Genomic DNA, 22,500 nt, shown 5'->3' on the forward strand with positions numbered 1-22,500 from the left:
ATCTCTCTCTGTCTCTCTCCCACCCTCTCTCTCTCTCTCTGTCTGTCTCTCTCCCACCCTCCCTCTCTCTCTCTCTCTCTGTCTCTCTCCCACCCTCTCTCTCTCTCTCTCTGTCTCTCTCCCACCCTCTCTCTGTCTGTCTCTCTCTCTCCCACCCTCTCTCTCCCTCTCTCTCTGTCTGTCTCTCCCACCCTCTCTCTCTCTCTGTCTGTCTCTCTCCCACCCTCTCCCTCTCTCTCTCCAGTTCAAAGACCCTCTCATCTTGTTGCTGTTGGCATCGGCGGTCATCAGTGTTCTCATGCACCAGTTTGATGACGCCATCAGCATCACTGTGGTACGTCCCAACACACACACACACACACACACACACACAGTAGCTTCACGCTTCACTCCTCCATCTCTCTCATCACTGGTCCTGTGGACCAGCCTCCAGCTCCCTGTGACCCTGAATAGGAAGCAGGAGAATATGACTTAACGATCATACAGGCAGCATCGTTATGTGCTGTACAGAGCTGTTTAATTTCCACGTGTAGGGATCAATGAACGTAGATGAAAATAGTGTTTTCTTTCAATATGGGTAAATATAATGGAAAATACATTTCCCACAATCGTTTGTTTTCTTGTGAATTTCCATATCCTGTTTGTTGCACCAAATACTGTAAACAGACTCTGTTTGAAAAGTCCCTCATATGTAGTCCAGGCATTTTACGCAAATATGTGGGTCAACCTCACACTAATTGCAACAAAACCAAACTCAACTGATTTTGTATCCTCAATATGTCCTCAATGAAGGAAAAAAAATGTTAAGGAAATGTATGAAGGGAAAGTTTTGAAAATGACCTAAATATGATGGTAGCCTATGGAAGCCTTTTTTTCCCTTTTTTTTTATGTGCCATAAATCTCATCACTTATGTATGTGTTTTTTGCTTCAAGGAGAAAATAAAAATAATAATAAAAGAAAATGTTAAAAAATAAATAAATAAACGTTTTTGGTAGCACCATATAGGTAATTTTCAAAATGTTCCCTTCATACATTTCCTTAACACTTTTTTTCCTTCATTGAGGACATTTTGAGGATACAAAATCAGTTGAGTTTGGTTTTGTTGCAATTAGTGTGAGGTCAAGTGACATTTTTACTGGACTAATGATTAAGTTTGAAAAGTATATAAGTCAGGTTAGAAATACATCAAAACAAACAAACACAAGCAACACACACACACACACACACACACACACACACACACACACACACACACACACACACACACACACACACACACACACACACCCAGGAACAAAACAATGTGAATAAAAGGAAAAAGATTGGTGGTACCCCAAAATGGTAAATGGCCTGCATTTATATAGCGCTTTTATCCAAAGCGTTTTACAATCAGTAGGTAGTCTACATTCACCCATTCATACACCGATGGCGGCAGGCTGCCACGCAGGGTGCCTACACACCATCGGGAGCAAGGAGGGTTAAGTGTCTTGCCCAAGGACACAACGACAGCAGCTGGGAGGGAGCGGGGATCGAACCGCCAGCCCTTGCGTCATTGGCCGACCCGCTCTACCTCCTGAGCTAAAGCCGCCCCGAAAGAGGCAAGCTTACACATAATTGCCATGTTGACACAGTTCACCTGATTCACTTCCATTTTTCACTCAGACTAATGACAGGTTGTCAAAACTTCTGAAACACTCCTTTGTTTGACATAGTGAATCTGATTTATTTTATTTTTCATTTTTTTCCATTTTTTTTAATTTAACCTTTATTTAACCAGGTCGGTTCCCATTGAGAGACAAAGACCACTTTTTCAAGGGAAGCCTGGCTAAGATAGCAGCATAAAAGAGATAGTTACAGCGTTAGAACAAACACCAAGGCACAAACATGCAGTAAAACAGGCAAAGGCAGTTAACAGCGTTCATTAAAAACAGGCGCAAGTATGAAAGGAATTCCCTCTCATTAGATTTGTACAAGTTCCAAGTGGAACAGGTTCCTTCAGTTTGAGGTTGCTCTGAAGTGAGTTCCAGACTGTAGGTGCAGAATAAATGAAAGCATGTCTGCCCACATCAGTGCAGATTTTGGGGACATTTAGCTGGTAGTAGGCATGGGTCCATGTGAAAATGTTCAAACCGGTTCACTATTGCTCTTCACACCGAATCTAACTGGTATACCGAATTTTGCCACTAGGTGTCGCACTTTGAGCAGTGCCTCCCAGTTTAGGCGATAAATGACTGCAGTGCGACTCCAGTCCACTTGGTGGCGATAATGCACCTCTAAGCTGGTGTGTCAACCACCAATAACTAAAGAAGAAGAAGAAGAAGGAGCTGTTTTGTTTATTAAATGACCGTCTGCGAGATATAGTGTAATAAATGAATGGTCATACTTGACCACATGTCCGTCAGCGTGAAGTTATGTTCCTCTGAGATCAAAATTTGAACGCTGTTTTTCTCAGTTTGTTGGATGATGCCAACTTTAGAGAAATACTTTGAACCTGGTGGATTATTGGTCGATCATCAGAAACATGGATTTAAGACTCCTTTTCCACAGTTTTCAAGAGCACCATATCTTTAACCAGGTGAGTGGCGATTGCAGCCTGCACGTCTTCCTACACTGTAGCACTGTCCCGTTTAGCGTTATATTTTCATCGGACTTCACCACCACAAAACTCACGGTGTTGCAGTGACGTGCGGTGAGGTCAGTGGCTGGGTAGGCAGGCGCCCCCCGGACGCGAGCAAAGCTCTCTGCCGACATTTTTTTTGCGATGAGAGTGATGTCTCTTCCTTATATAGCACACAGAGAGGAAGCAAATTGTTGCATTTCGGATCAACTGTGTCACATTTCATGTTATTTATGAGGACTTTAAAACGTGAATGACAGATGACTAGATCTGGGGGCCGGGGCTATTTCTCTAAAAAATACAAAATAAAATACAGAGGTCATGACTAGGGCTGTGAATCTTCACTGGCCTCACGAGTCGATTCGATTACGATTCAGAGGGCTACGATTCGATTATAAAACGATTATCGATGCATCTCGATGCATCTTAAATCGATGCTCTTTTTCCCCAATACATAATCACTTTCTTTTTTCTCACTTTCTTTTTTCTCACTGTGTGGCTACTTTTAAAATAAAGTGCATTTGGAATTGCATTGTATTATGATCCATAATTAAAATAAACAAATGCATGTACTTCCATTATATTTTATTAAATACAAATGCTGCCCTCTGTTACAAGAGTTAGCCACCAGGTGGCAGTCAGGGTTCCAAGAATGCAGGAAAGCCACAGTAAAAGCGGAGTGTGCAGAAGAAGAAGCACAAGCTTCACTGACTTGACTCACGTTAAGTTGCAATAAAGAACGAGTCAAAACATATCACCTGACTGGACATCCATCATGGTGCCAGAAGGAGAACCTTGATGATGTGACAGGGCACAAAATAACGAGCTGGACACCATTCCACCAGAGCGTTCAACACTTGATAAGCAAAGGTTGCTAAAGCTAGCTGCTAGCCGACGAACCGTACTCGTAGAGACTTGTGGGTGGCATCGTTGGATTCGGGGGTGAAAAAATACATGTAGTCCTTTAAAGGCATCGCGATTTGACCTTCCGTTTCACAGGAAATGTAAATAATGTAATAATCGATTTTTGACATTTGTGAATCGATGCAGAATCGTGCACGTCCGCATCGCGATGCATCTTATAATCGATTATTTTTGACACCCCTAGTCATGACCTCGGTGTCCTCAATGGTAGTTATGGCTACTGTGAATATTGTCGATACAGATCCTTTCTGCTTACTGAAACTTAACTTAACCAACTGCCTGCCTGTCTGTCTCTCTTTCAACAGGCCATCATCATAGTTGTAACAGTTGCCTTTGTCCAGGTAAGTCCTGTGTGTGTGTGTGTGTGTGTGTGTGTGTGTGTGTGTGTGTGTGTGTGTGTGTGTGTGTTGCTGCATTTCTAGAGATACATTGCTTGAAATGGAGAACTCCCGCACCCTGTCTTCACTTGCAATTAAAAGTTTAATGAACAAATAATAACATTTCAGTACATTCAGATTGCTGAATTCAGATTGCTGAATTCAGATTGCTGAATTTAGATTTGCTGAATTTAGCTAGTTAGTTAGTTTTTGTTCTCGCACACATCATTTGGTGGTCTGGTTAAAACGCTACCTCATATTCTGATTCCCTCCACGTATCAGTCTGGACGTCCAGCCGCCACACAGCCACTTCCTGTGACCCGGGCCAATCAGGGACTGCGTCATAGTTGATGACATAACCGGGCCAATCAGGGACTGCGTCATAGTTGATGACATAACCGGGCCAATCAGGGACTGCGTCATAGTTGATGACATAACCGGGCCAATCAGGGCTCTCGCAAAACAGTAATGGCGTCTCCCGAAGCAACGAGCGGTAATGTTAACGTTAGCAGAGTAAACACAACCATCAATGCAGTTATTGCAGAAATAGACTTAATAACAACAGTTAAACCAGAACAGGAGTTATGCACCAGCTGAGTTTCTCAGTGGAAAAAGCCGTTGTCACTGTTCGTCTGACTGGATTTGCATTGGATTTGGCTCTGCCGATTGGCTGAAGGAGTTGTCTGTCAAGGCACCTACTCCCGCCCCCTGAAATCACTGTGGACAGCTACAAGTCCAGACTGATACGTAGAGCCTAACAGGATGTGAGCTCATGTTATCAGGGTGGTTTTTAGCAGGCTAATGACCCGGTGTGTTGGTCTGTCTGTCTGTCTGTCTTTGTCTCTCTGTCTCTGTCTCTCTCTGTCTATCTCTGTGTCTCTCTGTCTGTCTGTCTCTCTCTCTCTCTCTCTCTGTCTGTCTCTCTGTCTGTCTGTCTCTCTGTCTGTCTCTCTCTCTGTCTGTCTGTCTGTCTGTCTGTCTTTGTCTCTCTGTCTCTGTCTATCTCTGTGTCTCTCTGTCTGTCTGTCTCTCTCTCTCTCTGTCTGTCTCTCTGTCTGTCTGTCTCTCTGTCTGTCTGTCTCTCTCTCTGTCTGTCTGTCTGTCTGTCTGTCTCTCTGTCTGTCTGCCTGCAGGAGTATCGGTCAGAGAAGTCTCTAGAAGAGCTGGGGAAGCTGGTGCCTCCAGAATGTCACTGGTGAGAAAACCCGTACACCCTCTCTCCCCTCCTCTCTTCTTCTGCTCCTCTGCTCAGTCAGCCAGCGTTCTGAACTCCCTGTCTTCACCATCCTCCTGGAACCCTTCCCAAATAGAATCTAAGCTGTCCCCAAAGGAATGTGGCCTGTCGCAAATACAAAAGCTTTGTTTTTCTACAATATCATTAGAAAAGTAACCTTTAATCTAGTGACAAAGTCACCAAGTTTGCAACACTGTGTGTGTGTGTGTGTGTGTGTGTGTGTGTGTGTGTGTGTGTGTGTGTGTGTGATGAAGGAGGTTTAATAAGATCTATGCTACGCAAAACATGCATCAGGTTAATTTTCATTGCCAACTTTCATCCCAAATTTGTCCCAAAATGAATTGCCGTCCTCCCCGACCTTATGTTTAACCTTTAATTGTTTTAATTGTTTGTTTGTTTGTTTTTAACTGATTTGTTCTGTTCACCCCCCTGATGCTATGCTTCTTTTAATCTGTTTTTAACTGATTTGTTCTGTTCACCCCCCCTGATGCTATGCTTCTTTTAATCTGTTTTTAACTGATTTGTTCTGTTCACCCCCCTGATGCTATGTTTCTTTTAATCTGTTTTTAACTGATTTGTTCTGTTCACCCCCCTGATGCTATGTTTCTTTTAATCTGTTTTTAACTGATTTGTTCTGTTCACCCCCCTGATGCTATGTTTCTTTTAATCTGTTTTTAACTGATTTGTTCACCCCCCCTGATGCTATGTTTCTTTTAATCTGTTTTTAACTGATTTGTTCTGTTCACCCCCCTGATGCTATGTTTCTTTTAATCTGTTTTTAACTGATTTGTTCTGTTCACCCCCCTGATGCTATGTTTCTTTTAATCTGTTTTTAACTGATTTGTTCACCCCCCCTGATGCTATGTTTCTTTTAATCTGTTTTTAACTGATTTGTTCTGTTCACCCCCCCTGATGCTATGCTTCTTTTAATCTGTTTTTTAACTGATTTGTTCTGTTCACCCCCCTGATGCTATGCTTCTTTTAATCTGTTTTTAACTGATTTGTTCTGTTCACCCCCCCTGATGCTATGCTTCTTTTAATCTGTTTTTAACTGATTTGTTCTGTTCACCCCCCTGATGCTATGTTTCTTTTAATCTGTTTTTAACTGATTTGTTCTGTTCACCCCCCTGATGCTATGTTTCTTTTAATCTGTTTTTAACTGATTTGTTCTGTTCACCCCCCCTGATGCTATGCTTCTTTTAATCTGTTTTTTAACTGATTTGTTCTGTTCACCCCCCTGATGCTATGCTTCTTTTAATCTGTTTTTAACTGATTTGTTCTGTTCACCCCCCTGATGCTATGCTTCTTTTAATCTGTTTTTAACTGATTTGTTCTGTTCACCCCCCCTGATGCTATGCTTCTTTTAATCTGTTTTTAACTGATTTGTTCTGTTCAACCCCCTGATGCTATGCTTCTTTTAATCTGTTTTTAACTGATTTGTTCTGTTCACCCCCCTGATGCTATGTTTCTTTTAATCTGTTTTTAACTGATTTGTTCTGTTCACCCCCCCTGATGCTATGCTTCTTTTAATCTGTTTTTTAACTGATTTGTTCTGTTCACCCCCCTGATGCTATGCTTCTTTTAATCTGTTTTTAACTGATTTGTTCTGTTCACCCCCCTGATGCTATGCTTCTTTTAATCTGTTTTTAACTGATTTGTTCTGTTCACCCCCCTGATGCTATGTTTCTTTTAATCTGTTTTTAACTGATTTGTTCTGTTCACCCCCCTGATGCTATGTTTCTTTTAATCTGTTTTTAACTGATTTGTTCTGTTCACCCCCCTGATGCTATGCTTCTTTTAATCTGTTTTAACTGATTTGTTCTGTTCACCCCCCTGATGCTATGCTTCTTTTAATCTGTTTTTAACTGATTTGTTCTGTTCACCCCCCCTGATGCTATGCTTCTTTTAATCTGTTTTTAACTGATTTGTTCACCCCCCCTGATGCTATGTTTCTTTTAATCTGTTTTTAACTGATTTGTTCTGTTCACCCCCCTGATGCTATGCTTCTTTTAATCTGTTTTTAACTGATTTGTTCACCCCCCCTGATGCTATGCTTCTTTTAATCTTGTATTAATTTATTTTAATGCAAGTTAATGGAACTGCACTCGCCTCACACACTGCTGCTGCATCGTATTTCTGTTTTAACCAGTGTTCTATGTTTTGTTATTAAACAATTTGTTTTTAATTACATATGGGGACCACAATGGAAATAAGCCCTAGGGCTTTATTGTGTTTTTATCCTCTGTGATTTCCTGTGATGTTTGTTCTTAACTTATGTTTGATATTTGGTGCTTGTCCTCTTCTTTGTTCTTTTGATCCTATCACCAAATAAATTCATTCATTCATTCGTGTTTATTAGCCCCAGGAAGCCATGCTGATCCATCAGCTGATCAGACACACTTATTGATTCAATGCTTTTTCTGTCTGCTTCTTCTCTCTACTTCCTCCCTCCTTCTCCCTCCCCCCCTCACACACACACACATGCACACACACACACACACACACACACACACATGCACGCACATGCACACACACACACACACACACACACACACATGCACGCGCACACATGCACGCGCACACACAGTATCAGGGAGGGGACGTTGGAGCACCTCTTGGCCCGGGAGCTGGTCCCTGGGGACACCGTCTGTCTGTCGGTGGGAGAGAGAGTCCCAGCAGACCTCCGCCTCTTTGAGGTAAACACACACGCCCGCACGCACACACACACACGCACACACACACACACACACACACACACACACACACACACACAGAGGTAGTGATTTACAGAGAGGGAACGAGATTAGAAGTCTATGCCTACTAATAGATCATCTTTTTTAGTATTTGTCAAATGTAGTGAAATATTGTGATTATATATATATATATATACCGTATATATATATATATATACTGTGTATATACAGTATATATATATACCGTAAAACTGCCAATAAGGGCCCGGGCGCTTATTATGCTAAATCAATTTGGACCCGGCGGTAAAAGGAAGACCCGGCGGCAATTAGAGTCAGGCGGTTATTTCCATTTGGCCATAATTGAGCCAGGCGATTATTATTTTTTGAACAGAAATGCCTGCTCAGCAAAAATGGAAAGTATCAAATTGCTTATTTAAACCAGTGAGATAGTACTTAGTACACACAAGAGGGTAGGCACAGGCAGTCCCGAACACGCCCAGCATTGCACAACGGACTGGAATGAACGAAAACAACCGATAGCCCTCGTCTTCATCGCCATCATCATCCAACTACTGTATCAGTTCATTGCTCTCCTCCTCTTCCTCTGCCAAGCAGCCACACCACATTCCAAACAAGCAACATTAGCCTATACTGCTCACACATTCAGCCGTTTGTGTCTCATTGGAAAGAAGTCACAGCCAAGCCACCAGTCTCGCCTGCCAGACACTCCCAGCAAAGCAGAAGGCACGCTAACGTAGCTAGCTACCAAGCTAACGCCAACCAAACATCAGCACTGCAGCACTAGCGTTAGACAAAACAAGGAGACTTACCAAATAGTAGGTAGACGCCAAGTTTCCAACACATGTCCAGTACAATGGGTACAATCCATACTGCATTTATGATCGCTGTTCCGCTGAGAGAAATGCACTTTTACAAGGCACAACTGAGCTACGTTAGCGTAAGTTGCCCACTGCTCCTAATTAGACAGCGTCTCAGCACGTTGCCTGCAGGAATCCCTAGCATTAAACAATGCGGTATGCATACTTGAAACATGTCGGTTACAGCATGTATAAATAAAATATAAAACTGTCTGACAGGAGGAGAAACTTCCGCCTGACTTCCTCCAAAACAACGTCATTACCGTTTCTTGCTCTCTCGTGCTTCGGGTGTGTTCGGTAGCTCGCGGCTTGGTTCGTGACGACAAAAACAACAATCACAACGGTAACCAAAAAAATATTCCATTTCCGGCCCCGGCGGCAAAATGAGTCAGGCGCTTATTATGCTAAATCAATTTGGACCCGGCGGGAAATGGAAGACCCGGCGGCAATTAGAGTACCGGCGCTTATTGGAAGAATTACGGTATATAGATATATATAGATATACTGTAGATATAGATATTAGATATATAATAATAATATCACCAGCACAGTCTTCAGATGAAAAGAGGTATTTATGAGCAGCGTTGAGCTTTCTAACCCCGACATCGAGAAGCTATGAACCCTTCTTCTCAAGTATGTGGCTTTGAGATGTTTCTGTGGCACTTTGTAAATACGTCTGTATCACTGATTTAGACAGCTTGGGAGCCAAAGTCGCATGCACGTCTATGTAGGCACACTGGACTCTTTCTGGGTAGCTAGCATTAGCATAGCTAGCAGAAGGAGTACCAAACGGGGCTACAGAGGACCGAGCTGTTCGCCAGAGGTGGATCAAGAATATTAACAGAAAGGACTTTGTTCCCAATAACAGTCGTAAATCTAACGTTGGTTCACCTCATAATGAGTAGCATGCAGCTGCCTAGCCTAAGCTAACAGTGATTATGACATGGCTTATGTCAACATTATGATGGTTGTTGATGGACTGTGAATAACGGACAGGTCCCTTCAGAATGATGTGTTCATCATCTGGTAGTGTGCTATATTTGGACCAATCCATCCCGAGCTCAGGTCATTTTGACCCTCTATGAGAGACCTGTAGTTGGCATTCTGTTGCTCATCACAAGCCAGGCGATTAATAACATACTCTTGAATACCTATAAAAAACACATTCATATATATTTTTTTTTTATCTTGATTGTTTATGCTAGCTAGCTAGTTACAGTAACGTTAACATTAGCATGTTTACACAATAAACGTCACTTGAAATGCGGCTCGTTAAGTGGTCTTCTTTCCACTATTTACAATTTGAATAATTACTATCCCCATCCATAATAAGGTCGTACCTTCATCAGTAACTGGGGGCTACTGTCTCACGTTATCAATCCAGCTCATGACGCTGTCATTCATTTGGCATAGCGTTACTGCAGTCTGCAACAGCCAGCAGCACAGTCTACCTGCCACCGCAGTAATGGCGGCGCCACTAGTTGTGCACTACACAAATTGGCCGGCGGATTCGTGTATATCGGATTTGCTTTGATTAAAACATGACTTCAGGGGTCTTCAAAGAATCAAGTGAAAAGGTCCCACTGTCCTAAACGAGCCAGTGAGTCCCTCCTAGCTGCAGGCGGCGCTCTCTGTAGCTGACCCTTGACCTCTGACCTCCCCACCCCAGGCCACGGACCTGTTTGTGGATGAGTCCAGTCTGACGGGGGAGACGACCCCCAGCTCCAAGTCCACCTCCCCCCAGCCGGCTGCCCCCCACGGAGACATCGCCTCCCGCAGCAACCTGGCCTTCATGGGGACACTAGTGCGCTGTGGCAAGGCCAAGGTACTGCACCCTAACACACCACCCAAAACACTGTATCAGTCACTATGTTTACACAGACTGCAATATTCTGATATTAACCCCATTATGTAGGGGTGCACCGATCGATCGGCACGCAATCTGTATCGGCCGATTTGGACCTCAAATATGTGATCTGCTGTTTCCGATATTCCTTTAATGTTGCCGATCGCATAGCCGATCATGCTGCACGTGAGAAACATGAGGCAGCCCATTTTCATGTCTTCAATGTCCATCGTTTAACTTTCATATTGTGCTCTAACGTTTATATCATTGTGTTGCAAAGCACACGCTTTGCTTTGTACTATAAGGCGCACCTGAATATAAGCCGCAGCAGCTAAATTGAATGATTGTTACATATATAAGCCGCCACAGGTGTTTTAATGTTTAAAACTGGTCAGGAGGAGGCGTAGCGCCTGCCTGTAACAGAGATCTCCGTGTCTTATCAGCGGAGACCGTTTTGAGTCCGATGAACAAATCAATCAAAAACACTTCACTACGTCCAAGGCTACAAGATTCGTTTCATTCCATTGAATTTGGCAGCGCGGACGAAACATGGGTGGAACGAAACATGCAAATTACATGTTTTGCATCCTCATCGTCGTAACACAGCCAGTTCTCCATCTTTTGAAGCATGATGTTACATTACAACGAGCTAGTTGTGTGGCTTAGCCTTCCAAAATGTTGCCGTTAAGTTTTTAGAATGTAATACATAGAATTGGGAACGTTACATTCAATTTCATTCAGACTGTGTTTCTGGCTCAATCGCCGACATTTTTCCCCCGGAGCGAGGGAGGGTGGGAGGAGGGAGGGTGTTTTACAGTAGTGGCTGATAGAGCGTAGTGGCACAGTGCTCCAAGCAGGTCGCGAGGCACATTTTTTGTCCACACACCACACCAGACTGTCAACACACCCCTTGCGTCTTTGAATCACACACATCAGCTGGTGATGAGCAGACTCAGCAGAGAGAAGTTACCTCCAGTCCTCCCGCCTACTGAGGCATTTGCATGCTGTTAAGTCCGTGTTTGATCCATATTTGCGTGTATCCTCCTAACGTTAATAGCTCCGGTTAGCTTTAGCCGCTTTAGCTTAATCGATAAAATAGTTAACTTGGGTCGAAGTTATTTTTCTTGTGTAACAGGGAAATCCCGGAAAATTGAGTATTTTTGTTGAGTGAACTGAACTGCATTGAACTGGTAACATGGAAATCCCGAAGTGGAATGAGTTTTGTTCTTTTATAAACTGAACTGAGGGAACTGGACTGAACTACTAGCCATTTAGTTCAACACAGTCTTGTGCTCCAATTATCTCACACACAAAAAATCATGTTGGCGGTTTCCTTTAGCCTACAAAATATAAAATATTGATGTAGGAAAAAAAAAGAAAATGTGCTGCACTTTCAATTTGATGCATGAATTGTAGGCCTATATGTAAAATGGAAACTGTTCTATAATAGACTGCTATAGCTGCTTACAAAATAAATAAATAAATATATATATATATATATCGGTGATCGGTAATCGGTAATCGGTGATCGGTCGATGATCGGTTGGGCAGATATTTCTCATAGGTGATCGGCAATCGGTGATCGGTGGCAAAAAACGTGATCGGTGCACCCCTACCATTATGACAATATTAATATTAAGACACTGCCATGTAAACCGCATGTTCTGATGACCTTAAAGTCAAAAGGACTGCAAGTAGCGTGTGGGTCGGAGATGTTTGAGTCTGAAAACAAATCTTGTCTGAGATGACACGGTTGAGAGGCGGGACCATAATAGCGTGTCGATGATTTGATTTGACAATTCTGGGGACTGGCTTTGGCATTGGCCAATCCTGGCATGTACTCGTGGCCTTTTTTTTTACGGAAGACATATTGTGAACAGGAGACTGTCCAACAGTGCTTTAAAAGTCTGAACTTGTCTGATTTTAAGGCCTTAAAAATAAAGAATAGTTTAGTACCCACATGTCTCTTATTTATCTCTCTGCTCAACTCTCCGCCTATTAGGGCTGTCAATCTTCCTCTATAATCCAATTTGATTTTCAGTGGCTTCATTATTTTAATATGCAATTTTTATTAGATTTTTTAAATTAATTTAAAATTAATAAAAATTTAAGCGATAAAAAAGTACAATTTTGTTTCAGTCCAGGTGAAATGTTATGTCTCTCCTGATTCTAAACATGGTTGAATCGCTTGGTTTGACCAAGTAAAACTAGTATTTTTATAAGCATTTTACGAAATATAGATGGAAAAATTAATGGCGGATGAAATCCCTTGGTTTGTATGCTGAACGCAGAAGAGGATGTGACTTTGGCGCTGTTACAGTATGCCATCCCATGAATGCAGGCTATTAAAAACAATCTGACATAATGTTTGTAAGTAACGTTACAATTAAATCCCTACACGGAACTTTTAAACTGGCTATGAAATACTGCCTCTATGAGCAAATGAGCATCAGCGGGGGGTTGCATATTTCCTTATCATTATATGCCTGTGCAACGTTCAGTCAGGATCGTAGTAGGCTGTAGCGGAGGAAAGCAGCCGGGCAGTGAAACCTTTCCCGACCAGTTGCCAGGAAACTCTTGGCTGCATGTGGCTGGTCTTTTCTCTCTCTCAAACAATTGAGAACGACCGTATTGTTTGCTGATCAAGGAGATAGATTTTATCCCACCAGAGGCCTGAGGGCAGCAAGTAAAAGACTGTAGGAAATAACAGAGTTTGGGGGAGGTATGCTCAAGGGATGGGCATTTCTAGCAAAAACGCTATTCGAAATTCGCTGGCCAAAGTCGACTTTTAATCGAAATTCGAAAATAAAAATATATATATATATTTTTTTTAAATGTTATTATTATTATTTTTTTGTGAGTGAAATGTTGCATTGTCTCCCCTGATTCTAAGTCTAAGGCTTTATTAATTAATAGAAAAAGCTTCTGCTGTGGATTTTTTAGCTCAAACAAGCATTGCACCACTGAAGTAAAGAACATGTTACATGACATTGACATTTTCGAAAATAAAAAACAGTTTTGACAATCATGAGTGGTTCATTAAATATTTAGTAGGCTCAGGTCTGAGTGCCAAAGGGGTGCCAAAGTCACCCCCTCTCCCTCTTCATGGGATTTCATCCGCCATTCATTTTTCCATAAACCTTGCTTAAAATGCTTATAAAAATTGTTTTACTTGCTCAAACCAAGCGATTCGACTATACTTAGAATCAGGGGAGACAATGCAACATTTCACTCACACAAAAAAATATATAATAATAATAAAAAAAAAATTCTCAGAATTTCGACTTTCAATAATAAAAGTCGACCTTGATAATAACAACGATTATTCGTATGCTCCACTAAACATCTCCCCCTCAAGCCCAATACTCCCGAGTTGAGGTGCAAACCACGCGTACGAGCACGTGTGAAAAGAGGGAGAGGGGAGAGAAGCATCCTTAATGCATTGCGAGCTCACCTATATCCAGATCCAGACTCAGAAAACTTTAATCATTCACCACATGTGACAAAATGATTTGTTTTTACACGCTGGTTGGCCAAGGCGAGACGGACAAGATGTGCCCCGTATATATATACCGTATATATATACAGTATATATATATATATATATATATATATATATATATATATATATATATATATATAAGCAATATCACACGAGAGGGAGTGCGGTTGTTGGCTAATATCGGCACTGCTGTGATTCGGTCGAACATAAGATAATAAGATAATCACAGCAGTGCCGATATTAGACAACAACCGCATGACCTCGAGTGTGATATTGCTTTTATACAACAGTTCTATTAAACAAAGCTGATTAAAAAATGACAAAAAGCTGAGAAAATTTATGATTTCTCTATTTATTCCTCCGCCAACAAAAATAGTTCCCTCAGCTTTCTACTTTGCCGAAAATATAGCCTAATCAGCCTAATTAACTGCAGACTGTCTACTTTACTACTGTCTACTCTACAGCTGTGAAGCGTTTTGTTGATTAGAGCAGCTGTGAAGCGGAGTGATCTACACACAGTGAAGCGCCAGTGCATTATCATGAAATATTGGCACTGGTAGGATCCCTCTTGTCCAATCAAATTGCCCGGCCGGAACTAACTGTTGTATATATATATATGTGTGTGTATATGTATGTGTGTGTGTATATATATGTGTGTGTATTAGGGGTGTCACAATATATCGTCCCACGAAATTTCGCGATAGTAAAACGTCACGATATGTATCGTTGAGATGAAATCTCATATCGTGAAAAAAAAAAAAAAAAAAAAAAACCTTTTTTTTTTTTTTTTTTTTTTTTCCAAAAGTAGACAAAGAAACGTCTTTGTTTGTTGAAGTTCAATGTGTGGAAAGTAGTTCAGTTGAACAAGTCTCTGAAGAGACACATGAGAAGTTATACAGGAGAGAAACCATTCAATTGAGTTTCTGGCAAAACTGTTTACTTGACAGGAAAAACTGAAGATGCATAAAAAATAGACTAAGAAAAGTCTTGTTGTTTGAGTTTGAAGAAAAACTGAAGATGCATAATGAGAATTTATACTGCTGAGAAACCTTTTAGTTCAAAGTAAATCTAAGTGACGGTGTAACTCATTCTATTTCAAGATAAGCCTTATCTCCAATCTCATGTTTTTTCTAGTTGTTATTGTAATAACAATTTCCCACAACTGCATGTTTTGTATTTGTGCATTTCAAATAAAATACTACTTTTCCAGTCATATATTGTCATTATTCAAGTTTAAAAAAATATTGTTAAAATCGTATCGTATCGTATCGTTATCGTGAACCCAGTATCGTGATACGTATCGTATCGTGAACTGAGTGTATCGTGACACCCCTAGTGTGTATATATGTGTTTATACAACAGGTAGTTCCGGCCGAGCAATATATATATATATATATATATATATATATATATATATATATATATATATATATATATATATATATCCTATCCTATATATATATATATATAAACGTAAAAGAAACAATTATAATCAAGTTTTATGAATATTTATGCTAATTGAATTATATTCAAATACCAAAATTAGTTTCAACAGCCCTACTGCCTATAGGCTCACAGTTATGGAGAAAACGTGTGAAACTAGAAGTTCTGTGAGAGAACTATTTGTTCTTCTCTATGTACATATTTGACTTTTTGTTTGTTTTGTTTGAGCTGTTAAACTTCTGTCTCATCCCCTGCTCTCTGGTGTCCCTCAGGGCATCGTCATAGGAACTGGAGAGAACTCAGAGTTTGGGGAAGTGTTCAAGATGATGCAAGCAGAGGAGGTACGCTTTGTTTCTGGTCTGCTGGTAAAGGAAACATGGAAAATATAAATTCTGCAGTGTGTGTGACGCTAAGCTAACTAGCATAGGAGCTAGTGTGGAGCGCATTCTGATGACCCTGATCATTAAAGTGGAGTGCAGTTGTTAGTTAGCGGTATTTGTTTTATTGTCCTTGAGGTTTAATTTAGATGAGTTGTTGAGTTGGACAAATGGTAATAACATTCAAAATGGACAGTAGAAAAGATATTCAAATTGTACACTATTCGAATTTATTTTCTACTGTCCTTGTTCACACGTTGAGCAGCTTGGTCCATGTGTTGCTCTGTTCTGACTGATTGCATTCTGTATTGAGTTGTGAACATGAACAATATGCAATGTATTTCCATATTATATTCTCACAGTGATTTTGTGTTATTTGTGTTTTTGTAGAACAGCTAACCGCTAACCGTATGCCAATTTAGCATCAGCTCTGTAGCCAAGATTGATGGCGCCTTTTATAACCCTGCTCCACTACAGCCATCAGCTGTCAGCCATCAAAGGAATGAGTTCTTTACTAGCAGTGAAGGATGCTGCGCCCAGAATCACTTTTTTGCAGAGGTTCAATTCTCGGTGGCTGATGATGGTTCGCGGCCCTCACTGAAGTTCAGTTGAATTGTTTTCTGGTGAATCCATTCAAAAGTCAGCTGAAGGCAACGCTGGTAGAGGAGCTCCAACATTAGGGCCTGTGTCCACCTAGTGTCTTTTTCCGACTGTTAAACGCTGGAAGTACGCTGGGGAGCGCTGATCCCAGCGCACAATATAACAAGGAAGCCAGTGCCGCTGCTGGCCATTTGGGTGCCCTAAGCGTAATTGTTTTGTGGTGCCCCCCCCCCCCCCGCCCCGCAAAACTTTCAATAACTGTCAAACGAAAGACTGCATAATCATTCATTATGAACGATACTAGTGTATCTCACATTACATTACATGTGGCAAACAAACAATTGTTAGAATTACTGTACATGTCAGCAAACAAGCGATTGTTAAACTGTACATGCAAGCAGGGACGGACTGGGATCATAATTCAGGCCGGGCATTAGATACCAAGCAGGCCAGGCCGATACGGGCCGACATGCGTGCCGGCGTCCGAAGGGCGGCGGCAAAAAATTTGGGCTGTTTGAAGCCCAATTTGGGCCGTTTGAAGCCAGATTTGGGCCATTTGAAGCCCGATTTGGGTCGTTTGAAGCCAGATTTGAGCCAGTTGAAGCCAGATTTGGGCCGGTTGAAGCCAGATTTGGGCCGTTTGAAGCCCAATTTGGGCCGTTTGAAGCCCAATTTGGGCCGAGTCCAATTTTACAATGAGATGCACCCACTTTAACCCTGAATAAAGTAATAAAACCACTAGTAAACCAATAGGCGGCGCCTGGCCTGCTGTTCAGTGAGTGGCCTGACTGAGGGCACCAAATTTTTTTTTTTTTTTTTTTTTTTTTTTTTTTTTTTTGGTGCCCTCAGTCACATGATGCCCTACACAGTCTGCGTACTCTGCGTAATGGGGTGCGGCGGGCCTGAAGGAAGCAGTCTGAAACTAACGTTAGTTCAGTGCGGTAGTAGCTTGATAGCTGACAGCTAACATTAGCAAACAACACACATACAGTGATTTAGCTCAACTCTCACCAGAAATATCAAGTGTCTAGCCAATCTGCTCCCACAATTGAGCCTTTCTGTCTCTGTTGCGATAGTTTCTCCATGATTAAGTTGCCAGAAAAGGAGCACCCGACACCAGCGTCTTTCTGAAAAGTTAAAATATTTTCAGCTGGAAGCGCTGGGAGTCGGGCGCACAAAAACGCCAGAGCGCTCTGAAAATAGACGCTGGGCGCAGCGCACTTTCTCTAGACGTCCGTGTGCGCCCGCATACGCTCTCCCCCCCATTGGAAACAACTGAAAAAAGACGCTGGACCTGGTGAAAAGACGCTAGATGGACACAGGCCCTTAGGCTGCAGTAATACAAAGAAGAAGAATAAAACTCCCTCAGAGCTTCCCACTTTCTGAGATGTTGCTTCCTGTCATCATTCACACATAATTTATGTGAATTTCACACAAACGATGTAGAGAAACTGCGACGCTATGAACGCCTGGAATCCTACATTGTGCTCTCTCCATGCAGAATTATTGTTCATGAAACTAAATCACAAAAGTTCATAAAACGGCCAGCGCTGAAATCTGATTGACTGTTGACAGTGGAAACAAGCTTGTTAAGCATGGACATCAACTGGTCGTATTGAGTCTGACTTGGTTATGGTGTTGCTCACAGTCTGAACATATTAGTCAGGCACTTTGAAGACATTTAGATGTTCTAAGTAAAACCTGTGTGTCCTTTGTTTGCTTGTTGTTCTCAGGCTCCTAAAACTCCCTTACAGAAGAGTATGGACCTGCTGGGGAAGCAGCTCTCTCTCTATTCCTTCGGCATCATAGGTAGAGTATGAGACATTTCCACTCACTGATACAGACTCAAGCACACAGCCAGACGTCAAGCAATCTGGAAACCCAGAGTCGATCATTCTGCGACTAATACAACTCTGTGTTGAGCGGATATGTCCGCCCCAAGACCGTAAAAACACCTACAAGCAATCCGCTCCAACTCCGTTCTCACGTCAGTAAACAATGACAGAAGGAAGAGGAAGTCTCGGCGCGGACGTCTGCTCAACAGCGGAAACCCAGAAATATATTATTAGTAGGGATGTCACAATATATCGTCCCACGATATATCGCGATATCAAAACGTGACAATGCGTATCGTTGAGATGAGATCTCATATCGTGAGAAAAAGAAGCTGAACACGGTGGAACACTGATTGCACGCTGGCTCTCCTTTTCATTGCTTTGTTTGAACAGACGAGGGACGTCACAGACACACGGGAGGATGAAAATGGTGAAATGACTCAAATTAGCGTGGAGGACGCCCCCTCGACTTACAAATCGATCGCAAAAAAATATTGTTAAAATATCGTATCGTTATCGTGGACCCAATATCGTGTATCGTGAACTGAGTGTATCGTGACACCCCTACTTATTAGTCATCAGGGGCCGGTTGCACCAACTGGTCTTAACTATGCCTGGTCGTAACTCCTACGTCGGTCTTAGTTAAGACCAGTCTTTAGAGTGGATTTACGCCTGTTGCACCAACACGGCTTACTCTGGTCTTAACTACGCTGGTCGTAGCAATGCGCGTTCATGTGAATTGTCGGGGAATGCCCTCTGATTGGCCCACATGTGCCTCGCGCCGTCACCCACTACTGTATGTGCGTCATTACACCCTCCCTCCTCCCACCCCCCTCCTCCTGTGGAAGCCCCGGGGGAAAATGGCGGCGGCGATTAGTGTCAGGGAGTCTGAATGAAATTGAATGTAACGTTCCCAATTCTATGTATTACATTCTAAAAAAGTAACGGCAACATTTGGGAAGGCTAAGCCACACAACTAGTTAGTTATAATCTAACGTTGTGCTTTCAAAGACGGCGAACTGGCGGTGTTACGACGATGACGGTCAAAAAGGTCTCCGCGGAGATCTCTGCTACGCCTCCTCCTGACGAGGCGTAGGAGTTACGCCTGGTCTTAGTGAAAATAAGGCTTAAGTCGTCTTGGTGCAACCGGCGTAGCTGTTAGGTCGTAAAGTTACGACCAACTTAGCTTAAGACCAGTGTAAGACCAGTTGGTGCAACCGGCCCCAGACTGATAGACTCTGGATGTCCAGATTGCCCATGAAGCAGCTGGAAGATCAGGCATGACACTACAAAGTAGGCCTGCACTATATGAGAGAAATATGCGATGTGCGATAACATTGTTCAATATTGCTATGATGATATGATGATATGATATGATATTTTCATTTATATTGCGCCCCTCAGCCAACTTTTACATTGGTCCGGGGCGCAGCCCGAGGGAAAAAATAAAGAAATAAAAGAAATGAATAGACAGGACAATGGAGACAGGGAACCAGGCAGACGGACAGACAGAGAACATAAGTACACCTCAGACGCACAACACAACAGCAAAGTAACTCGGTGATCATCTAGAGCGAAAAGGTGGGTTTTAAGCAAGGCCTTGATTAGTTGATGGTAGTTGCAGCAACCCATGTTAAGGGCTTGCCCAGGGCTGGATTCGAACCGCCGGCTTCCAAACACGCTAACCACTACAGGGGTCATCCCTATGTTCCCCGGGTCCTATGTTCCCCGGGTCCTCTGTTCCCCGTTTTTAACACTCTCCGTAACATTTGGGGTGTCTATCCGCTATGCCGACCACCCGCAATGCCGACCTTAGGTTTAGGCGTGAGGGGTGGGAGAGGTTAGGTTTTGGGTTAGGGTCTGGGGGAGGTTAGGAAGGGTTTTATGTTCCCCGGTCCCACAAAAACGGGGAACATAGGACCCGGGGAATATGGGACCCGGGGAACATAGGTACGCTCCCCCACTACACCAAGAGAGCTAGCTCCCTGCTAACCACTGCACCAAGAGAGCTAAGCTCCCTGCTAACCACTGCACCAAGAGAGCTAGCTCCCTGCTAACCACTGCACCAAGAGAGCTAGCTCCCTGCTAACCACTGCACCAAGAGAGCTAGCTCCCTGCTAACCACTGCACCAAGAGAGCTAGCTCCCTGCTAACCACTGCACCAAGAGAGCTAGCTCCCTGCTAACCACTGCACCAAGAGAGCTAGCTCCCTGCTAACCACTGCACCAAGAGAGCTAGCTCCCTGCTAACCACTGCACCAAGAGAGCTAGCTCCCTGCTAACCACTGCACCAAGAGAGCTAGCTCCCTGCTAACCACTGCACCAAGAGAGCTAGCTCCCTGCTAACCACTGCACCAAGAGAGCTAGCTCCCCGCTAACCACTGCACCAAGAGAGCTAGCTCCCTGCGGCGGAGCTGATTAACGGGCCTTTATACTGGAGGAGTGACTTTAACCAACTTACTCGCTACCACTCTGGACTCACGAGGACTCGCATTCATTAGCATATTAGCTACACTCTGTCCCTATGTCTTTCTGCTTTAATACTGCTAACATAGCGACTCCAGCTGAAACTACACACAGCGTGTCTGGGCTGTGGTGGAGGGGTGGAGCTGAAACTACACACAGCGTGTTTGGGCTTTGGTGGAGGGGTGGAGCTGAAACTACACACAGCGTGTCTGGGCTTTGGTGGAGGGGTGGAGCTGAAACTACACACAGCGTGTCTGGGCTTTGGTGGAGGGGTGGATCTGAAACTACACACAGCGTGTTTGGGCTTTGGTGGAGGGGTGGATCTGAAACTACACACAGCGTGTTTGGGCTTTGGTGGAGGGGTGGAGCTGAAACTACACACAGCGTGTCTGGGCTTTGGTGGAGGGGTGGATCTGAAACTACACACAGCGTGTTTGGGCTTTGGTGGAGGGGTGGATCTGAAACTACACACAGCGTGTCTGGGCTTTGGTGGAGGGGTGGAGCTGAAACTACACACAGCGTGTCTGGGCTTTGGTGGAGGGGTGGAGCTGAAACTACACACAGTGTGTCTGGGCTTTGGTGGAGGGGTGGATCTGAAACTACACACAGCGTGTCTGGGCTTTGGTGGAGGGGTGGAGCTGAAACTACACACAGTGTGTCTGGGCTTTGGTGGAGGGGTGGAGCTGAAACTACACACAGCATGTCTGGGCTTTGGTGGAGGGGTGGAGCTGAAACTACACACAGTGTGTCTGGGCTTTGGTGGAGGGGTGGAGCTGAAACTACACACAGTGTGTCTGGGCTTTGGTGGAGGGGTGGAGCTGAAACTACACACAGTGTGTCTGGGCTTTGGTGGAGGGGTGGAGCTGAAACTACACACAGCGTGTCTGGGCTTTGGTGGAGGGGTGGAGCTGAAACTACACACAGTGTGTTTGGGCTTTGGTGGAGGGGTGGAGCTGAAACTACACACAGCGTGTCTGGGCTTTGGTGGAGGGGTGGAGCTGAAACTACACACAGCGTGTTTGGGCTTTGGTGGAGGGGTGGAGCTGAAACTACACACAGCGTGTCTGGGCTTTGGTTGAGGGGTGGAGCTGAAACTACACACAGCGTGTCTGGGCTTTGGTGGAGGGGTGGAGCTGAAACTACACACAGCGTGTCTGGGCTTTGGTGGAGGGGTGGAGCTGAAACTACACACAGCGTGTCTGGGCTTTGGTGGAGGGGTGGAGCTGAAACTACACACAGCGTGTCTGGGCTTTGGTGGAGGGGTGGAGCTGAACTACACACAGCGTGTCTGGGCTTTGGTGGAGGGGTGGAGCTGAAACTACACACAGCGTGTCTGGGCTTTGGTGGAGGGGTGGAGCTGAAACTACACACAGCGTGTCTGGGCTTTGGTGGAGGGGTGGAGCTGAAACTACACACAGCGTGTCTGGGCTTTGGTGGAGGGGTGGAGCTGAAACTACACACGCTTTGGTGGAGGGGTGGAGCTGAAACTACACACAGTGTGTCTGGGCTTTGGTTGAGGGGTGGAGCTGAAACTACACACAGCGTGTTTGGGCTTTGGTGGAGGGGTGGAGCTGAAACTACACACAGTGTGTCTGGGCTTTGGTGGAGGGGTGGAGCTGAAACTACACACAGTGTGTCTGGGCTTTGGTTGAGGGGTGGAGCTGAAACTACACACAGTGTGTCTGGGCTTTGGTGGAGGGGTGGAGCT

General features: G+C 43.7%; 1 protein-coding gene across 1 annotated transcript in view; it reads left to right on the forward strand.

The window, feature by feature from the left end:
- Window positions 1–22,500, forward strand: part of LOC310799946 (calcium-transporting ATPase type 2C member 1-like) — a 159,948-nt gene that overhangs the window by 82,626 nt on the left and 54,822 nt on the right. Inside the window, exons 4-10 of the mRNA XM_083662555.1 lie at window positions 245–334; window positions 3,848–3,883; window positions 5,053–5,114; window positions 7,741–7,849; window positions 10,394–10,549; window positions 15,788–15,856; window positions 18,226–18,301. Of these exons, the coding sequence (XP_083518681.1) occupies window positions 245–334; window positions 3,848–3,883; window positions 5,053–5,114; window positions 7,741–7,849; window positions 10,394–10,549; window positions 15,788–15,856; window positions 18,226–18,301 (598 nt within the window). The remainder of the gene's footprint in view (window positions 1–244; window positions 335–3,847; window positions 3,884–5,052; window positions 5,115–7,740; window positions 7,850–10,393; window positions 10,550–15,787; window positions 15,857–18,225; window positions 18,302–22,500) is intronic.

This window comes from Poromitra crassiceps, assembly GCF_964638095.1.
Source record: "Poromitra crassiceps genome assembly, chromosome: 29".
Lineage (NCBI taxonomy): Eukaryota > Metazoa > Chordata > Actinopteri > Beryciformes > Melamphaidae > Poromitra > Poromitra crassiceps.